This window comes from Balaenoptera musculus, chromosome 1, assembly GCF_009873245.2.
Source record: "Balaenoptera musculus isolate JJ_BM4_2016_0621 chromosome 1, mBalMus1.pri.v3, whole genome shotgun sequence".
In the NCBI taxonomy this organism is placed as follows: Eukaryota; Metazoa; Chordata; class Mammalia; order Artiodactyla; family Balaenopteridae; genus Balaenoptera; species Balaenoptera musculus.
In genome coordinates, this window is record NC_045785.1 from 4,818,113 (window position 1) to 4,839,265 (window position 21,153).

General features: G+C 42.8%; 1 protein-coding gene across 5 annotated transcripts in view; it reads left to right on the plus strand.

Annotated features, from left to right (window-relative positions):
• CAMTA1 (calmodulin binding transcription activator 1) overlaps nt 1–21,153 on the plus strand; it is an 875,067-nt gene that overhangs the window by 75,822 nt on the left and 778,092 nt on the right. The window contains exon 4 of one of the 5 annotated variants that reach the window (XM_036854413.1): nt 12,320–12,580. The exons of the other annotated variants lie outside the window; for them this stretch is intronic. Coding sequence (XP_036710308.1) covers nt 12,320–12,328 — 9 coding nt within the window. The 3' untranslated portion in view covers nt 12,329–12,580. Of the gene's footprint in view, nt 1–12,319; nt 12,581–21,153 lie in introns of those variants that run through there. 5 annotated transcript variants of the gene reach the window in all.

Sequence of the window (21,153 nt, forward strand, 5' to 3'; positions counted from 1 at the left end):
ATGGGAACAAAAGATGTTCTTATCACTTAAGAAATTACAAGGGTTTTAGGAGTTCTCTGCCAGGAACTGGGGCCAGAGACCAGTATATATTTTCTATTATCCTACACTGAGGGACCCAAGTGAGATTAGTTGTAGATGAAGATTTATTGTAGGGAAGGTCTGCATGTTGTAGGGATATTAGTACTGATATCCCCAATTCAAATTACAATTATATTTGCTTTGCAAGGATTTAATTATCCAATTATATTTGGAATTCTTTGAGTTAGCTTTGTTTCATGGCATTAGTTTTGTCCACTGTCTGTTTCTCAGTTGTATTAATATAATTTACAGATCTACTCATCCTTCCAGGCATTACCCAATTGAGAGGTGACTGTTTTTAGTAATTTTAAAATCAAATCAAATTGGAATTATATATTGATTTATATATTGAAGTTCTTTTCCAGCCTGTCTTACTTTAAGCATTATACTGCCTTAAAGTGGTGTGTGTGTGTGTGTGTGTGTGTGTATGTGTGTGTGTGTATGTGTGTATGTGTGTGTGTATATGTGTGTGTATATGTGTATGTGTGTGTGTATGTGTGTGTATATATGTATGTGTGTGTGTCACTCCCCTCGGCCCCCCCGAGGAATCACAGGTACCTCTTCTCTGTTTTTCTCCCCATGCCAAAGTCTGTTGCGGTCATCTTGCATGCCAGTGCATATGTGTGGAGGTGGATGTACGTAACTGCAGAGCATGGATTTTCTATAAAAATTGTTAACCAGTCCCTTATTGCTTACCCAGTATTCTGCACACCTCTCCAGTTATTTTCTTAGGAGAGAGGCCTGCCGACATAGCTGCTCACCAAAGAGCACAAGCATTTGCCATATTCCCTCTAGAGAGGCACTGATCTGTACTCTGAGTAGCTGAATATGAAAATGTTCGGTTCCCTAAACTCTAACCAACACTAGGGATTATCAGTTTTTTAAATCTTTCTTAGTCCAGTGTGTGAAAAAGTTATGTCTCCTTTTAATTTGCATTTCTTTGTGTGCTCCTGAGGTTTAGCATGTTTTGGCCACTTGTGTTACTTTTTTGAATTGTCTGTTCATTCCTTTGTTCTTTTTTCTCATAGATTCTTCACCCTTTTTATTTCTGATTTCTATGTGTTTTTCTTAAAAAAGTGTGTATGTATAATTTTTTCCTGGCTAGAAACCATATTTCAGTCTTAATTGTCTTCATTGCATCCTCACGTCAGTCCTGTGAGTCACGCATTCAAACTTTGACTCTTCTGGCCTTGACAGCATACCTAGGAAAGGCTTCCTTACCCCAGTTATTAATTATTCTCCCTGGATTTTCTTCTTTGTTTTGAATTTTTATCCTTAGATGTTTAATACCCATAGACATTTTGTATATATGGGCAGAGTGAGGTAGAGCTTCTTATTTCTTTTTTCCCCCCAGATAGATGTTTATTATTGAATCATTGATCCTTTCCTACTGATTTGAAATGTTGCCTTTACCTTGTGCTAAATTTCCACAAATACACGGTTTTGTATCTGGATGCTCTCTGTTCATTGATCTGCTTATCTTATGCCTGCCTCAGTGCCACATTGTTATTTCTTTTTTCTTTTTTTGTCCCTTACACATTGATTTAGTTTTTGTCGATCTGACTTGGTGTGAAGAGAAAATTGTTGCTCCTATTCTATCCTTAAAAATCTAGCAAAAGTGAGGTGTGGCTTTGTAGTAGAGGTTCATTTGTTTCTCTAAATGATCTGTTATCGGTTTCTATAAGTTGAGGTGACAATCTTTCTTTTTTTTTTTTCCTTTTGGCAGCAGAAGTTGTGGGTTGATGAAGAAAACTAATTTAAAGCAACTTTTCTTGCCACTGAAAATAGAATTGAAATAATCTCTAATCTTCATTTCTTTAGCCATTGTTTCTCAGCTTTTCTCACATCTTAGAACACATCAAAAATAAAAGTATTTATAAGGCATATGGGATTAATGGATGAGTACTCTTGAGATCAGAGACCACTGGTCCGGGGTCTGGGTGGCCCAGGCCCCCTTGCAGAGCATGAGCGAATCAGCATCTGTGACTTGTGTGTGTTGTGTCACACATCATTAGGGACGTGTTTGGAAAGTGCTGATCTAGGTTAAAGTATCCAGCTTTAAATATTTTTCATTGTAAATCATTATAGCTTGATATGAATTTAACATTCTGGGCCTCAGACTTCTTTTTAAAAAGTTTTAATTGTGCTAAGACGTACATAACATAAAATTTACCATCTTAACCATTTTAAAGTATACAGTTCCTTGGCATTAAATAAATTCACACTGTTGTGCAACTAACTCCCCGTTCCCTTCTCCCTCCAGCCCCGGCAGACACCTTGCTACTTCCTGTCTCTCTGAATTTGATAACTCTATAAGTGCCTCATATAAGTGGGATTGTACAGCATTTGTCTTTTTGTGACTGGCTTATTTCTCTTAGCATAATGTCCTCAAGGTTCATCCACATGTCATTTCCTTCCTTTTTAAAGGCTGAATAATATTTCATTATGTATATACCACACTGTTTATCCATTCATCCATCGATAGATGCCTAGGTTGCCTCCACCTTTAGGTGTTGTGAGTAATGTTGCTGTGACCGTGGATGTGCAAATCTGAGAGCCAGACTTCTTGTAAGAGTTAGTCTTTCCTCATTTTTTCACCTCTTACTCAGCTATTCCAGTCTGAATTTAATTCCCATTATTCCTCTGAAAGCTCTTTCATAGATCACTAGTGATCTCAGAATTGTTAAAGATAAGGAGCATTTTCCAGTGCTTATTTGATTTCTCAGACATATTCACACAAGTTGACCATGCCTTTTCCCTTGGCCTCTGGGTTGGCATGCACCCCTGGGTTTTTCTCCCCTGTGTTGGATGTCCATCTTGCTCTCTTCTACCCAGCATCTAAGGTGGGATTTCCTCAGGGCTTGAGACTAGACCTTCTTCTTGTGTGACTGGTAAACGTGGATATTTCTCAGGAAGCAACCGAGGCCCTTCACCTCCTGATATCCACTTTTGCTCTCAGTGACCCTGCCCACTCCCGTAGCTTCAGCCTGCCGAGGGCTCCTACATTTGTTTTGAGCTCAGCTCTCTCTGCCGAGGGCCCCACCAGAGCTGCCCACCTGATATCTGATTCCTCCAGTGCAAGATCTTGTCCTGTTTCATGTATCTGCAATGAGCTTGTGGTGTTCCCGTCTGTCTCTCCTGTCTCAATAAAGGGCACCTCCCAGGTGCTTAAGTCAGACCAGGGGGCCAGTTTTAAGATAAACTTTTACATTTAGAGTAGTTTTAGATTTACAGGAAAGTTGCAAGAATATTACAGAGTTCCTGTGTACCACACACCCAGTTTCCCCTAATAACATTAGGGTGGTACGTTCATCCCAGCCAGTAACCAGTACTGATGTAGGATTATAAGCTAAACTCCACACATTCTTCAGATTTCCTTAGTTTTCCCCTGATGTCCTTTTCTGCTCCAGGACCCCATCCAGGAGGCCACCTGACATTTAGTCATCATGTCTCCTCAGGCTCCTCTGGACTGTGACAGTTTCTCAGACTTTCCTTGTTTTTGGTGACCTTGACAGATCAGGTATTTGTGTGATGTCCTTCAGTTTGGGTTTGTCTGCTGCTTTGCTTGTGATGAGGCTGGGATTATGGGTTTTGGGAGGGAAGACCATGAAGGTGCAGAGCCCTTCTCATTTCATCGTATCAGGGGTGCCTGCTGTCAACAGGACTTCTCAGTGTGGTGCTCTTAACCTTCGTCACCTGGCTGAGGCAGTGCTTGTCAGGTTTCTCCAATCTAGAGTTACTAGTTTTTTCCTCTCAGAGGTCATTTTTGACACCGCCTTCATCTTTTACGTATTGAATCCAAGACTACTAGTTCTATTTCCAAATAAATTTCCATTCAGTCTAAATCACTCTTTACAGCCACCTCTCCAGTCCAGGCCACAATTACCTGTGCCCAGACGGCTTCTAGAGATCTCCTGGCCCCTGTCCCTACTTGCACCCTTGCCCCCTCCCAACCCAGTCTCCGCCCAGATGCCAGAGTGGTTTTTTAAAAATGCCAGTTGGATTATGGTACCCCATTTCTCAATCCTTTGAATAATTTTCCATCGTATACTTAAGATACCATCCAACTTCTCAACATGGTCCTCAAGGCCTGTGTAATCTTGTCTGTCACCCCTCCAGCGTCCTGCCTGGCCTTTCTCCCCTTGTTGTCTGTTCTCCCCCTGAGTTCCTTCTACACTCATGTTCTTCCTCCCACGTTGCCTTTTACGTGTCGTTTTTTCTTCTTCTTAGAATATGGTCCCTCTCCACCTTATCATCTTCCAGCTCTCAGCTAAACATTATTTCCCCAGGGAAAATTGCCTGGCCCCCTAGCAGAATCGATGAGGTACCCTTGCCGTGTATTTCCGTAGCATCCTGCAGTCTGCTCATGGTGCTTGAAATGACTTGTTCTGTGTCTGAATCCTCGCCTCACTGGCTAAGATAGACAAAGCTGGGACCTCTTCTCTGCTCTTCACCACACATCCCGGGCACCTAGTAACCGAGCCTGCCCCATGGTTAGGTGCTCAATATACATTTGTTGAACGAATGAATTTGTCTTTAAGTTAAATTAGTGAGTAGAACTGCAGAGTGGAAAATCATTACTCTTCCTTTTTTTGTGTGCAAGTTCTTGAATTTATATCTGTGGTTCCCCTGATTGAAGTCCCACATGTATCCTTCTAAATGCATTGTGTAAGGGGCGGTGGGATAGGTACGGTAGTGGATCTAGAAGAGTACATTCCCCTCTGCTGCCCCTGAGGACCTTACTATTCATTCATTGCCTTATTCCCCAAACATGATTGGGAACCTCAGTGTGCAGAGCCCTGTGCAGAGCACAGACATGGGAGGCTGTCAGGGCCGGCGGAACACCTTCCATACCTGTCAGGGCCAGAGCCATGGAGTAGGACAGACCTGGACAGATGGAGTTTCAATTCCAGCTCTGACATTTTTAAGATTTACATCTTGAACCTTAACCGTTGCTCATCTGAAGAAATGGGGATAGCAGTATCCCTCTTGTATACCTTGGAAAGAATCAGATAAGCAAAAGAATGGAAGATGATCAGCATCATAATCATAGTAATCACAGAGCCAGTGTTTATTGCTTTTTTTTAAAAAACATCTTTATTGGAGTATAATTGCTTTACATTGTTGTGTTAGTTGCTGCTGTATCACAAAGTGAATCAGCTATACGTATACATATATCCCCACATCCCTTCCCTCTTGCGTCTCCCTCCCACCCTCCCTATCCCACCCCTCTAGGTGGTCACAGAGCACCAAGCTGATCTCCCTGTGCTATGCGGCTGCTTCCCACTAGCTATCTATTTTACATTTGGTAGTGTATATATGTCAGTGCTACTCTCTCACTTCGTCCCAGCTACCCTTCCCCCTCCCCATGTCCTCAAGTCCATTCTTTACGTCTGCGTCTTTATTCCTGTCCTGCCCCTAGGTTCATCAGAACCATTTTTTCTTTTTTTTTTTTTTTAGATTCCATATATATGTGTTAGCATATGGTATTTGTTTTTCTCTTTCTGACTTACTTCACTTTGTATGACAGACTCTAGGTCCATCCACCTCACTACAGATAACTCAATTTCGTTCCTTTTTATGGCTGAGTAATATTCCATTGTATATATATGCCACATCTTCTTTATGTTTATTGCTTTTTAAGTCCTAAGCACCATGCTACTCAGTTTATATTACTTATTTTCATTAATATTCATAGCAGCCCTATAAGGTAGGGATGTTGTTATCTTCATGTTATAAATGAAGAAAATGTGGCTTAGTTAAAAAAGCTAAATAATTTGTCCAAGGTCATAGAAGTAGTAAGTGGTAGAGCTATTACTGGAACCTAGAATTGATTCTGATTGGAAAAGAACTCCCTGTATCTTATATAGCTACCCTATCTTTCAGTGTAGCTTTATTCTTTGGGGTTTTAGAGACTTTTTAGGCATCCATTGGCATTTAAAAACTTAAGGGCCACCTTAAGCTGATAGCAGCTGGAATTTGTTTCTTTACCCTTTGGCAGCTCTGACATCTGTGCCTGGGTGTCTGCAGGAGGCGGGTGTGTGTGGAGATTGGAGGATGTGGTGGACCCACCTGGGCAGTTTTTCTTTTCTCTTCTTTGAAGTAAATAAACAAATAAAACATTAAATATTTTTGTAAATAAATAAAATTATTTTTGGCTGCTTTGGGTCTTCATTGCTGCGCGCAGGCTTTCTCTAGTTGTGGCGAGGGGGGGCTACTCTTTGTTGTGGTGTGCGGGCTTCTCATTGCGGTGGCTTCTCTTGTTGCGGAGCACGGGCTCTAGGCGTGCGGGCTCAGTAGTTGTAGCTTGTGGGTTCTAGAGTGCAGGCTCAGTAGTTGTGGTGCACGGGCTTAGTTGCTCCATGGCATGTGGGATCTTCCTGGACCAGGGCTTGAACCCGTGTCCCCTGCGTTGGCAGGCGGATTCTTAACCACTGTGCCACCAGGGAAGTCCTGGGCAGTTTTTCTTAAAGTGAGGATTGTGGACTGTTGTAGTCAGACTCACCTGGGGTTTTACTAATGCAGATTGTTTAGCTCCTCTTTTGATGTACTAAACTGTAATCTCTTAGAGGAAGGACTTGAGAACTATTTTTACAAATGACTTGGTTTAAATAGGGGATTCTTATTCATCTGAAGCTTGAGAATCAATGACTAGAGGAAGTGGGAAATGTTGGAGTCTAATTGTTCTGACTGTCATTGTAGGAAGCCAGTAGAGCAATTAAAGAAAGCACTGTGTGTAGGTTAGTAAGCTTAAAAACAGGTTGTATAGAAATAAAGGCAACACTGGGTGGGTCTGTTTCACTTTTGTTTTATTTCTTATAAATTTGTGTTTGGGGAAATTTGGCATATATTGTATTATTCTTTTTCCCTAGTGGGGATAGTACCTGAAAGGAATGGGTCTCAGTTGTGATAGAGTTGACATAATATAAATGCTAAATCTGAGGAAGAAATTTAAGAATATTTGGTGAATTTGCATATCATTTGCAAAGCTAGGAGTATGTCTAAAGCTGATTTTTCAAGTCTCTTAGAGAAACTGTCATATTGTGCCTTGATTTTCAATTTAGAAACTATGGTAATTTCAGGTTTGTGGCTAATATGAAAGCTAGTAATCAGTATCAAATGTTTTAAATATATAATATTTATGTATTTATGCACTTATTTTATTAAAAAATTTTTTCCAGTTTCTTTGCCCAGTTTTTATTTATTTATTTATTTATTTATTTATTTATTTATTTATTTATATACATCTTTATTGGAGTATAATTGCTTTACAATGTTGTGTTAATTTCTGCTGTACAACAAAGTGAATCAGCTATATGCGTACATATATCCCCATATCCCCTCCCTCTTGAGCCTCCCTCCCACCCCTCTAGGTCATCACAAAGCACTGAGCTGATCTCCCTGTGCTATATGCATTTATTTTAAACAATGAGATTACTTTTATTATTTCACCTAAGAAGACCAGAACCAGGTGGTTCCAGAATTGGTTGGTTCAGTGGCTTGGAAGGTGGCTCCCACTGTCTCCCCTGTGACTCTTGGCTTCTTCTGCATGGTGGCTACAGCATGTCTGTGTGGTTTAAAGTGTGCAGGGAGAGGGCAAAGTCCCTGCCTTTTGACCGCCCCCATTCTTTAAAAAAAAATTTTTTTTTAACTAAAAATACTTGATTAATCCAAAAGAAGGCAGAAAGGAAGAGCAAAGGAACAAAGAACACAGGAAATAAATAGAAAACAACAGGATGGTTCACTAAAACCCAACCATATCTATAATTATATTAACTGTAAATGGACTAAACATCCTGATTAGAAGGCGGGAGATTGACAGACTAGATTTAAGAAAGCAGGACCCTTTAATTCTTCTTGAACTTTGTTCTGGGATGCAACTAAGTTACTTTTAAGCAGTTTGAACCTTTAGGGTTTTGCTTTGTTAAGTGGGTCTGCAGTAGTGCTCAGTCTAAGGCTAATTTTTTCTCCACTCCTGAGGCCTTCTACACAGTGCTTGAGTACTCTGCCCAATGCTTGGTGAATTTAGAGTTTTTCAGTCTCTGACCCCATTCTTAAATAGCTTTTTTGAGGTATAATTGGCATATAATAAATTGCACATACTTTTGAGAAGTGTGCACATGCACACACCCCATGGCCATCACCATTCCACCAGAATGAGTGTATCCATCACTCTTAAGAGTTCCCTTGTGCTCATGGCAGTCCCTTCCTCCCACTTGCTTTCTCCCTTTGTGAAATCTTTGAAGCTATTAGGGAAAAAATTATATTGTTGAGGATAAAGTCCTAGGTAGAAAGGTATTTAACTTGTAGTTTTAGCTTTTGTTTTCTTTTTGAGGATTGTAGCAGAAATAATATGATGATTGCAGGTGTATGTTGCTGTATCATTTATAAAATGTTTTGAGAAACAGGCACATAGTTTAGAACAGACTATCTTTGAGAAGCTTGACAGAGGAAATATATTTTCAGAAAGGTTGAAAAAAATGGCAGAGATGGTGTCTGTTGTGGGAAGGGGGTCAGGGAGGGGGTACCTCTTGCTGGCTGTGCTGCCCTGGGCCCCACTTGGAGGAGCCACAAACATGGAGACCAAATGCTTTTATTTTCTTGGTTTTTCAGCCAGGCAGTATTTCTAATATGCTGAAAAAACTAACAAATTCTAACATGAAAGGGTAATAGAAATATAATCCCCACTTAACAGAAGGATATACTTAGCTCAAGTGCATTTTATTCTAGTGAATTACCTGTTTTATTGAGTGACGTTTTGGTGATTTATTTATTTATGTTTATAGATTAAAATTTTTTTCTGCCTCATCACTATAATAAACTTTTGGCTGGACATTTCTCCTTTTACTCTCTGAATACACTTGACGAGATTAGTTTCTGCTGCAGAGAGCATTATATTGTTGAGTTAATAGCCATTTTGTAAAGAATTAGTAAAAGATATAGGGCTCTATTTTAATGGGTTTCTTCAACTGTCTTGTAGCTTCTCTGACTCTCTGAATTTTCTTGGCGCTTTATTTTTTTATTTCTTTCTGGTTCTTCTATGTGTTTTGAAAGTAATATGCTTGAGGTGAGAATGGCAGCATTTCTGTCATGATTTAACCTTATTAGAAATGACATTCTTTGTTCTATGGCTGTTTAGTTGAGAAATGAACCAATTCTCTTTGCTTATAAATGCTGGCTGGTCCTTGGCCCAAAATAAAAAAAAAACAAAAACCAACAACAACAAACAAAAAACACCAAACCAAAGCAAAAACCGCAAAAAACAACCCCCCAAAAACTTAGAGTACAAATTGAGCATGTTGGAAAACATATCCCTACAAAAAGTCCAGGAAGTGAGAGCTTAATATGGGTGAGAATTTCCCTGGCAGTCTTCTTTGCTAGAACTCCAGTGACTTGTTGGTCTTGTGAAAGTGAAACTTGGTGTGTTTCTTATTTCAGTAACATAACTCACCAGTGCGGGAGTACAGTTTTCTTTCCAGTTTTAGGTTGAGGATAGGGTATATGCTAGTTATGCTCCAGAGGTTTTAGGAGTTAGTAGGATTTTTGAGCATTCCCTGTTTAGTTCAGTTACTGCTTATCATTTGGAAGAGGACTCTCCTTCTCCACCCCTTGATGTAAAAGTGCTAGTTCTCCCACTTAGGATTTGTTTTGGGTTAAAGAAACCACTCCCCCCCCCCCCACACCCTGAATCTTTTCATGTATTGGTATGTATGAATCCATTTCATTCGTAGTCCTTGAGGCACTCTGTCTGGGGCCCAGGAATGGGGCTAGTAGAATGTTTTGTTGCCTAAATTTCAGCTTGGGCCAATCCTTTGGGAAAAAACAAAAAGCTCCTCAGGTCCCATAGCCTCTAGAATTTGGAGCAGAACTGTTGCTTCAACAGACTTCCGGTTAAGTAGGCAGGTGTCAGACTGTTTCTGTGGGAAGAAGGATGTGTGTCCCAGATACCTACCTCCACGAAGGGGCTCTGGCCTCAGCTCTTTGTTGTTGCGGCTGAATCCATGCTCCCCAGTTGTGCTGGCCCCTGGCTGTTTCTAGCCCTCTTATTACTTAGTAAATTATATTCTAGGATTCTTGAATATTAGGGACGTGGTGAACTCCTTCCTGGTAGCCCTTCCCTTCTTCCACTCCAAATAGCAAACACATTTGAAAACATTAGCTGAAGTCCTTCATATTACAGATTTTCTAAAATCACCTAAAATGTTACCATTACTGGCACAAATTTATTCAGATTGTTTGTTGGAACTTCTAAGTGCCTAGGTGGGGAGTGTTCTGTTTGTTTTGTGTTTATTACTTAGATTATATTCATTTCCGTGAAATTATTTGTGGGAATTTGGTTGGTTGTAATGCTTTCAGGTCCTCAAAGAGCAGTTCCTTATACTTGGGGATCACATCATGTTGGCATAGGCTGGTGTGTGCAACTTTTGGCAGGGCTTAAGCTAGTAGAAAATTTGGGCTAACACATTTTTCTGAGTCGGTGAATTTTAGAAATTATTTAGAATTTCGAGAAGCATCTATAAGTATTCTCCTCTTGTTGTCAAGAAGTTTTTAAATAAATACATGTGTTTTGATAATGAAGGGGTACATATATTTGATCTGAATATGCTTTTTCTCATTTTTAATAGGAAATATTTTAATAAAACAAAACTTGGCTAATGGTGTACTTGCTGGCTTCTTGCCTTTTCTTACAAACGTGCTAAAGTGGTCTGAATAACAGTGCTACTAAAACAACATATGCCTTGTTTTGATGGGGTATCGATTTCTTCTATAGTGTTCAAAATTGCTTGCATGCCTCCCAGCGACAAATACGTATGTGACAGACTTGACATGAGATGAGCATCCCAGATAAATGAAATGCTGGTTTACTTTTCAGTAGCTCTGGAACTTAAAAAAAAGTCGTTTTTTAGAAATGTGGCCTTGAGGCGCTAACACACTTGTGTCTAGTGCATGAAGCTCTGCAAGTTATTTTTTAACAAAACCTAATAGGGGGAACAAAATCTTTATAGAGTTTATTTATTGATTGCTCTAAGCCACCAGAAAGAGTATTCTGTTCCTCTTAATAAAATCCTTTGGGGCAGTTGTCTATATTTTAATATGGAAGTATTTTGGGAATTTGATTTTATCAAGGTAAACTCAAACGTTAGATATTGTGAGATTGAAACTAAACTAGGAGACTGGAAGGAGGAGTGGTACTTAAAGTCCTTTTTCGCTAGTGATGCTCCCATGTGCCCTCGTAGAGGGAGAGGCATTGTTTCTATTGCCTGTCCAGCAACAAGTAAGGAATTTGGATCCTGAAATCAGGGAAGTGTAGCCTGCTCAAGTTTAGTTTTAGCGATGAGACTAAAGATCACTAATAGTAGTCATTTTATTTACTAGTGAAAGGAATATGGAAATTATTTACTGTAACTCCTAATCGTTATGCTTGCTATTGCCGCAAAGTTAATAAGTATGTTTGTCATGATATCCGTGGTGGCCACATGATGCAAAACAAAACCTTAGCCCTTTCTGTCCTTTTAAGGTTTATTAATGTCCTTTTTAGTTTGTTAATGAGGGAGATGAGTAAATAATAACAGGAAATTGAGGCCTAAATTGTCATATACTTTTTTTCTGTTGTTAAGATATTGCTGGTGTCAAGCTTCTATTAATTCTGTGTAATTCCAGTGGAGACAGCAAGTTATTTTGCTTAAAATGTCGTGTCCCTCCCCCCCGCCCCCGCAGTGAGAGTTGAATGTGAGAACAGATCTTAATAGATATAGTTACACAGTTTATTTTATCATGTATCACTTTATTGCTGTCTTCTAGAACATTGTTATACTAAATGTTCCAATAATGGAAATTTTATGCAGCTACTTCAAATGAAACAAATTTGCAAAAACTCAATTTTGGAACTCATTCCTTGAGGAGAGGAAAAAAACTCACCACGCTGTGACCAAATTAGATTTCTGATATGTTGGCAACTTAACAAACACTGTCATTTCCAGAAAACAGGGTCTGGGATCCAGTGGAATTGTCAGCACTTCTTAGTCACTTATCATGGGGGATATTTGGGGTTTTAATACGATTGAATGGTTAAATTTTTACAAAAAGGTAATTAAAATTTGGTGTTGTACCTAAATAAAAATGGCTCTACACGGAATCAGGAATGACTGTGTTCAATTACAGGGGAGTCTTCTTTTCAAGAACTTGATTTTAAATTCTCGGAGATATTAGTTTTACTTACTGGAGCTCCTTTGTTTTGCAGAGATCATGATGCAGCCGTCCTTTTGGATTTCTTTTTAATAATGTGTGACCCTTCACCTTTGATCCCCTGACCTGCATTACCTTGGTAACCATTTCATTTTTTAATTTAATTTCATTTTTTGATTTTGGTGTACAAGCTGTAACATTTCATCTCTCAAAGTGTAACACGCTGATTTCCTCAAATAGAGATACCCTTTTGAGCGATAAATTTGCAAAATGCTGTCTTCATTTTCTGTATTAAAATTCATTTCAGTTTTAAAAATAAAGTGTAATCTGTGTTTTCATCCTTTTAAAATTTAAGTTTAATGAGTGCATTTCCCCATGCAGTATATTTCCTCTTCTATTCATGTTTTGCAATAGCCAAATGAACTTGGTGTTCACGCATAACTCGCATACACGGTGGACACCCAGAGCCCCACCCCTCCATGCCCCTGCCCCGCCCCTTCTCACACACCCCCCCCCTCACGATCACCACACACCCCTTCCTTTGCAGATTAACTCATGTTTCAGAAATAGTGGCAACTTGAACTTACTGGTCTCAGCTGCCACATTGTACAACCTCACATTACGTTTTATATTTTCAAGTGTTGGTGGGAGGAAAAGTTTAGCCCTTTAATTCCATGTATGGGCTGGAAGATAAGAAAGTTGTCTCATTTCCAAAATTCACCTTTCCCCCTCCTTCAGTATTTTATTCTTTATTTGAGGTGTAAGTTAAGAACGAGCAACATTTTTAACCTGATCAAAAGTGGCCTTTTGTCTCTGCTGAAACCTGGTCAGTCAGCTGTGATGGTCCATATACCAGATTGCTTTATGCCATATGCTGTTTCATGACTGTTTTTCAGACAATGCATTTTTAATTGTATTCCACTTTTCAAAAAATTCTTATTCAAAAGCAAAAAAACTGAAATCTAAAAAATGAAACTTGAGTTAGTTCTTGGAACTGACAAGATATTCCTTAGAAATGTTCTTTAAAAAAAAAAAAATCATGTGAAATCTCCTAGCATGGCCTGCTGAAGCACAGATTATTTTTTAAGTGTCTCATTATTTTATTCTCCAACATTTAATGCTGATGCTTTAATTGCACACAGCTGAAGCTGCTAAATGAGCACTGAAATGGATTTAAGTCCTCTCTGAGCTTTGTTGATACCTATAAAAGTTTATGTCATTCATTAGAACCACAAATTAAAATTAGTTGTAGTGAGCTGCTCATTGGAGATTGGAACTCTTAGGAACACTTCTTCAGGCTTACTAGCTCGTCTTTGTCTGTTATACTTACATACCTGGGAAATTGCCTTTGGCCTGTTGGGTATCTTTTCACAGAATTGCAAAATATCAGAGCTGAGAACTATGAGTAGGTAAAACATCCCATGATTACAAAGCCAGAAAGCACATGGAATGAATGTTCTAGAAGTTAGGAGCATTTATTTATCTAACCTTGCATTTTAAGGTGATTTTCTTTTTTTTTTATGATAATGCTTTCAGAGTTGCATAGGAATGTATTCCGTATCCTTCTAGCACCAGAAGAATAATGTGTAGCTTGGAGTTTATTGAACAGGCGTCACAGGGCTGAAAGGGGCTGTGAGTGGCGGTCTGCTCCACTCCTCTTGCTTAAGCAGCCCTATACCTGTGCCCGACCCCTGAGGGGGAGCTAGCTGATGAGAGTCACAAGCTCCCTGTTGACAGAATCAGGGCCTCTTGACATCTCCCTGAAGGCTCCTAGGTCCTCTAGAGACAGTTGAATACTTTATTCATAAGTCCAGTAGGAGCTAAGGCGACATTAATAGGCACCCAAGAGAAATGTTTTTATTGTGATAATTTTATTTTGCAATTACGTCAAAGAGAGCTGGTATACGGACACATTCATTACCTATTTTCAATGAGCAGTGTTTATTTGGTTAGGATTTAGGAATTCTAGTGAGTTGTAAGCCACATGGATGTAGTTTCTGTGAGCATGATTCAGTGAGAAAACCCTAGGCTGAGAGTCAGAAAACCTACTTTGGACCAGCCGGGTCTCTGGATGTGCCAGGGGTATCTTGTGAGGTAGCGACACACAAAACTCAGAAACTCAGATAGCAAGACTTCAAAAGACTTCCACGTTAGGCTTGAAAACAGTGAAATCAGTTGTTCCACTTAACGTACAGGAGTGTGTAGAACATTTCACTGATTCGACTTCAGTTTTATCCTGTGTGAAACGTAGATATTATATGTCTCCTACTTGCTTCTTAGGGTTGTTGGCAGGATAAATGAAAATGCGTGACGGACACCCTGGGAACCCAGAAGAAAGGTGCCTTTGAAAGTAAACCTCATGCGAGGGCCGTGCTCTCAGTAGCCGCAGTCTTCGTGCTGAGGGGCTGCTGTAGTGCATCCTCTGGGGAGCGGCCGGGAGCGTGGGCGCTGGGGCCAGGCTGCCTCGCGTCGCATCCCGCCTCGGCCCTTTGCAGATGGTCGGATCGAGACAGTTATCTTACCCTCTGTGCTGCAGCTTCCTCCTCTTTAAAGGGGGGTTGATAATAACAGTACCTACTCAGAGGGTCAGGAAGGGTCCTAGGTGAGCTGCTGCACGTGAAGTGTGTGCTTAGAGCAGCAGCCGGCAGGCAGTGTGGCCATGGCTGTGGCATCCGGGCCCGATCCTGCGCGCCAGGAGAAACCCAGGCGGCCTGGGAGTTCCCATGAAATGGAATTTCATGAAATGGAATTTTCTACACCTTGCAGAAAACTAAACTTGAAAGAGTGTCCCTGTTACTATTCTACTGTTGTCTAGGAGGCCCAGGCATGCTTACAGGCAGAGGCACTGGATAGTTTATGGGAATCAGGCACCTCGAAAACAATGCAAGTTCAGGTGCTGCAGGTTAAATCTGGGCTCCTAACCTTTTAGGAAGAGAAGTTTAGATAATTAAGAGCTGATTGGCCCTTTGTTGACAGGTTCTTTTGTTTTAGCTATTTTTGGCTATGGAGACACAGGAAAGACCCGTGGGAGAGACCCCATCCTTTACTTAGTCAGCACTTACTCATTCTCTCAGCTTCAGCCAGCTGTCTAGTGAGCTTTCACGGAGTCAGAAAGCATTTATGTGTTGAGAGATTTTTACCTTGCTGTAGGAGGCTTCACTGCTTCATCCTCGGTAGAATAAGGGGGAAGAAAGTCACTGCTGTGTGTCACATATTCCCAAGTGTTTCCACATAATTATATACATTTATCTATGAGGTTGGTGGTGTTTGTTAACCCTGTTTTGCACCTGAGAACACCGACACTCAGGTAGGTTAAATAAACTCGTGCAGGGTCACATCCCTAGTAGATTGCAAAACTGGGACTTAAATCCAGGTGCTGCCCTTCTGGTACCTGCTGCCTTGTGTTTGCCGGCAAACCTGGCTGCACCCCTGACAAGAGATTCTGCCATTTGGTTGCAGGGGCCTCCTCCGCATGCATTTGTGTCCCTCAGCCGTCAGTGCCCCAGACTTACTTAGTGAGGCCCCCAGCACCCCACCACCCGCATCACCAGGAAGGCCCCGCCATTCGCGTGGCGCCTTGAGGGGCTCCGTAGCAGCGGCTTCCTTGCTCTTGGCTGCACATCCAGCATCCCTTGTACAGCTTTAAAATGTGGAGCACTGGCCCCATCCCAGACTCTGAGCTGCCTGTTCTAGCAGAGAACCACTGATCAACAGCACAAAGATGCAGGATGTTTATGTTATTTGTAAGTAAGAAAAAACTGTCACTAATCTGTGCATGTGTGGACCCATGCTTCCAGAACATGGGCCAATGCTGTTAATTCTATAGTTAGCTGCATTGTAAGCTACAGTGGGCCTTCGTGGGCCAGTTTGGTGGTGCACTCACCAGCAACCAGCAACCTTTTTGTGGGAAGAGTCCCAGCTGTCCTTTCGGTAGGATGTAGTCTTCTGGAAGTGGCATCTGACCATCACAAAAACCGGGTTTGAGATCGCTCATGGGGCGAAATGAAGCAGTGCGCTGTCTCCTTTCTCTTTCGCCTTTTCACTTTCTTTTCTCTGCCCCGCTTGCGTGCATTTATTTTTTACAACCCTCCTTCCCTCTCCTCCCCGACCCTTCCCTCTCTTATCTTTCCTCTGTCTCTCTTTTTCTCCATCGTCTGCCAGATGCTTCTGAGTGTATCTGTCATCAGACTGTAAATACTTGAAATCCTGCAAGGGGGCCGGGCACATCGCGGGTGTTCCTAGCAGTTGACGCGTCTCGGTATGTCCTGGGATCTTTCAGAGGTGAAGGCGCTATCCTGAGTCACCCTGAAAGTTGTCAGATTTTGTTTGTGATCATCAACCTTAAGTTGGGTGCTTTATCTTGAAAATTTAGATAATTTGGCATGACAGTTTGAGAAACGCCATCACTAACTAGGACAGAGTGCTGGACAATGATGGACTTGACCCTTCTAGAGGCACTTGCATCCGGCTTTTAGTGTATTTGCTGCTTAAGTTCTGAGGTCAGGGTCAGGCCCCCCATTTTGGTGACGAGGAACCATTGCTGAGAGGGCGAGCCCTTCCCGGAGGCCCTCAGCCAATCCAGACTTGCTGCCCGGGGAGGGGAGCAGAGCCAGCGCCGGGGCGTGTGGATGTCCTGTGGCCATGCGCGGTGACCTGTGTGCCGCGGGAGATGACGGAGAAATACCCGGCCCTGGTGGGTAGGGTGGTGGGTGGGAGGGGCCCCTGCGCTGAGCAGGCCCCTTGGGGGGCAGTTCGGATGGCGTTTAACCCCTCTGGAGGCAGTAGGAGACCAAGAAACATGGTCCAAGTGTGAAAAGGTATTTTTTGTCATTCTTCAGTGAAAATCTGCCCTCGCCAGCAGGGGGGTGACTGAAGGCCAAGGCGGCGGTGGGATCATGGCACAGTCAGGAGCAAACGGGAAGCATCTCCTGTTTGTTCTCATTTGTGGGTGTTATCTCCCTGGGAAACCGTGGCCCTGGTTACCGTGGCACCAGGTGACATGCCTCCGAATCATAGGATTTAGACCAGACTTTCCACTTTCCACACGTGTCTCTAGGTGGGTTCAGAAATATACCGTGTGATAGACACATGTGCCCGCACAGAACGTGGATATTAGTCAGCCTGTGATGTCGAGTTCTCCTCTCTCTTCTTATTGATCCTTTGGAGTATTTCACCCCTCTCCGCCCCTCATTTTCCCCTGGGAGAAGCCCGAAGGGCATTTCTCTTTCTTCCGTAGCAATGGGAAGAGGACTGGCAGGGAGGGTGGCAAGTTGTTGGCGGCCGTTTGACTGGGTTTCTCTTACCTGCTCTGGCATGTTTTATGGCATCTGGCACAAGTGCTGGCACGTAGGAGACACCCAGCAAACGTTCACTCTCCTTTCAGCTGTCATTAGCACAGGTAATTAAGAACAGGAGCTGATAGACTGCATGTATCTGTGCAGAGATATATCTGTAATTAAAGTTTTAATTAAAGAAACACCAGACCAGGCAGATGGTTCTTATCCCCGCATCCTGTAAACTAAACAGCCATGGCTTTTTGATCTTGCAAACAAGCAAAGCAGAGAGTAGCAGCGGCGCTCCCAGAAGTGGACCAGAGGGGAGAGGTAGTCTTATTAACTAGCCATAATCTAATTTTGGTAGCACTCTGTGCGATGCCAAAGCCAGGGATAATCATCGCAGTTTGAAATGGAAATTCAATACATCAAAGTTATGTCCCAGCCAAAGCTTTTAAGCCTCAAGTCAAGGGCATTAACCAGAGCCCAGCTGGTATATCACAAGGCATGTGGTTTTGTGCTAGATCACAAAAGCTGACAAAGTGTTATTTAGGATCATCAGCTAAATACAGTATTAAATTAGAGCGCTATCATCCTGACGTTTCAGGTTCTGCCCCCGTGTAGCAGTGCAGGACTGAGATGGGATGGGTGCTGCCTGCCTCATGTGTGTCCTCTGTGCCGTGTCACGCTGACCCGAGTGACCAGCGAACTGCAGAGTGAAAAAACGAAACCATCACTGGGATACCAGGAAAAGACAAATCTCAGGTCTTACCATTTCTGGGAAAAAACCTGCCTCCAGTGACCCTGGCCATTTGCTCTGCTATATCCCTGTCAGCAGGAGGCCAGAGCCGTGCAGGTAGGGGGGCAGGCAGTTCACTTTGACCTCTTGGGGTTCATCCCCTCCTTGACCCCCAATTTCTTACCCTTCCTCGTAGTCTTTTACTTATCCAGGCACACGGTTTTCTGGCATTCAGTGCAGGGAGGCACTTATACACCTGAATTCTCTACTAGTGGATATAGGTGTGTTTTTACCACCTACATCTCACTCATTTGTTTCCCACTTGGTAGAACCAATACTGAAGATGTTCCTTATTCCACAGGGAAACATCTTAGAAGGTCAGGAGGGCGGTTGTCTGCTTTGCTTAATGGTGTGTGACCCTATCGTTCCTGTTTCTTTTAAAGGAAGTAGGGGGTTCTCACTGGAAGAAGAGCCCGTGTGACACCAGGACATGTACCAGTATCTTCACATTAAAGACTCGTCCCCAGAATGGTAGAACTCGGAAGTACTTTAGCTCATGTTAATACCATTTATAAATCAAAACTCAGTCCTCTTAGGAGAGTGGCCGAATCCATAGTGCTGTGATGGTTGTGAGTGATTGAGTGTGTATGACGGGTGGATGGAAGTGTTTTTACCACCTTTTTGCTCGGGAAAGACTTCTTTTGACGAGATGTTCTTTGTTTTTAGAAGTCAATTAAATGTCAGCTACTTTGAGTAAGCAGTCTTTTGTGCTTATCCAGGAAATTTGGTCAGGCCTGTACAGAACTGTGCTGCTGGGTTGGCATTTTGCATGCGGAATTTGAACCTGACTGTGGAGTCTGTTTCTTCTCTAATCTGGTTAGAGACCTGAACACGTGGCCTCTGAGGCTGCAGCACAGTTTGGGATTGTAGGAGGCTCCTTACGAAGTGACACTGGTGCTGCTCGGAGCACGGCGGTTATGGCTCACTTCAAGGTTTCTCCACAGAGAGGAAGGAACATCAGCAGACCCACCTGTAATAGTCGGGCTTTTATTTCTCTCTCCGCGGTGGGTTTGAAGAAAGCTTTGACCTTCCTGGTGTCTGTGTGGTGCTGGGGTGGGGGAGTGTTCTGCCCTCTCCGAGAGGGACTTAAATTCAAAGGTTTATACATTCGTTCAGTAAGTATTTACGGAATGCCTAGTACCAGGCACTGTCCTGGGTGCCCGGAGTAAAGCAGTAAACAAAACAAGGCCATTTCTCTCACAAAGAGCCTGTTTTCTGGGAAGGGTCAGTAAACAATAAACAAAAAGTAAGTAGCGCTGAGTGATTACATGTGCCAGTTACATTTATTACCTCATCAGCGCTCAGAACACTGAGGAGGTAGGCGCTGTGATTGTCCCCATTTCACAGAGGAGGAAACTGAGGTACAGAGAGGTAAAAATAACTCGCTCAGTGTCACACAGCTAGTACATGGTGCTGTTGGCATTCCAACCCAGGTAATCTGCCTCCAGGTTTCATGCTCTTAAACACCATGCTATTTTGTCTCCCTGTTAAAAAAACTGCCTGATCAGTTTATTTCTACCTAAATAAGTATCATAAGGAAACATCATATGACAGTAAGTGTGACGCAGAACAACGAAGCAAGGTAAACCGTTTTGAGGGTCCCTGGATGTTGGTGTGCGCACGCGCGCTGCTTTGGCTGGCATGGCTGGAGCAGGTGTCTCTCCTAAGGTGATTTGAAGGAAGTGACACATTGATGCATGTAGATATCTGGGCTAAGAGTATTCCAAGCAGAGAGAACAGCAAAGGCAGAGGCCCCAGGGTAGATGTGGGCTTGGCAATAGCAAAAGAGAAGCAGGGAGGCCGCCGTGGTCGCGTTGAGTGAGCACAGTGGACAGGAGCAGGTGAGGCGGTCAGGAGCGAGAGCCCATGGGGCCTTATAGGGCGTGGGAAGGTCTTTGATTTTACTGAATGAGAAGGGGAGCCATCCGAGAACTTTTGAGCAGGAAAACAACATGATTAAAAGGATCACTTTGAATGCAGTGCAGAGAGTAGTCTAGGGCAGGGGTCTGCATACTGTGTAGGCCTGAGGGCCAAATCCAGCCTGCCACCTGTTTTTGTGCAGCCAGCAAACTAAGAATGCTTTTCACATTTTTAGATGGCTGAAGAAGTAAGGTGAATAGTAATATTTTGTGGCACGTGAAACTTACATGAAGTCCAGATTTCAGTGTCCATTTAAGTTCCAGTTTTATTGGTGCAGGGCCATGCTCATTTGTCTGTGTATTGTCTGAGGCTGCTTCCAAGCTGCAACAGCCAAGTTGAGTAGCTGCAGCAGAGACCATCTGGCCCACAGAGTCTCCAGTATCTACTGTCTGGCTCTTTAAGAAAAAGTTTGCTGATTCCTGGTGTAGGGGGATAGGGCTGGAGTCAGGGAGACCCGTGAGGAGACGGTTGCAGGGGCCGGCGGTGGCTTGGAGCAGAGCAGCAAGAAGTGGTCAGATGCTGGGTGTGTTTCAAAGGGAGAGCTGATTGGCTGTCTGCAGACGTGAGGAGTTGGGGCTGATGCCAGTGTTTTTGCACCGAGCAGCTGTAAGAGCAGCTCCCGTTCACCGAGATGGGGAGGCCGGTGGGAGCAGCCGGCTGGGGAGGTGGGCGAGGAGAAGGCTCTTGGCTGTGTTAACCTCGTGATGCCGCGTGGAGGTGTCCAGTGGGCAGTCACGGTTTCGAGGAGGGGCCTAGCCCTGAGCCAGAGTCTTCAGTGTTGTCAGCGTATCGAAGGTTCTTGAAGCTCTGGGATAGATGAAATCCGTGGTGGGTGTGGATGGATGGAGAAGTTCAGACACAGAGCACGGGAGGTACCCGGTGATAAGAGGAGGGTTG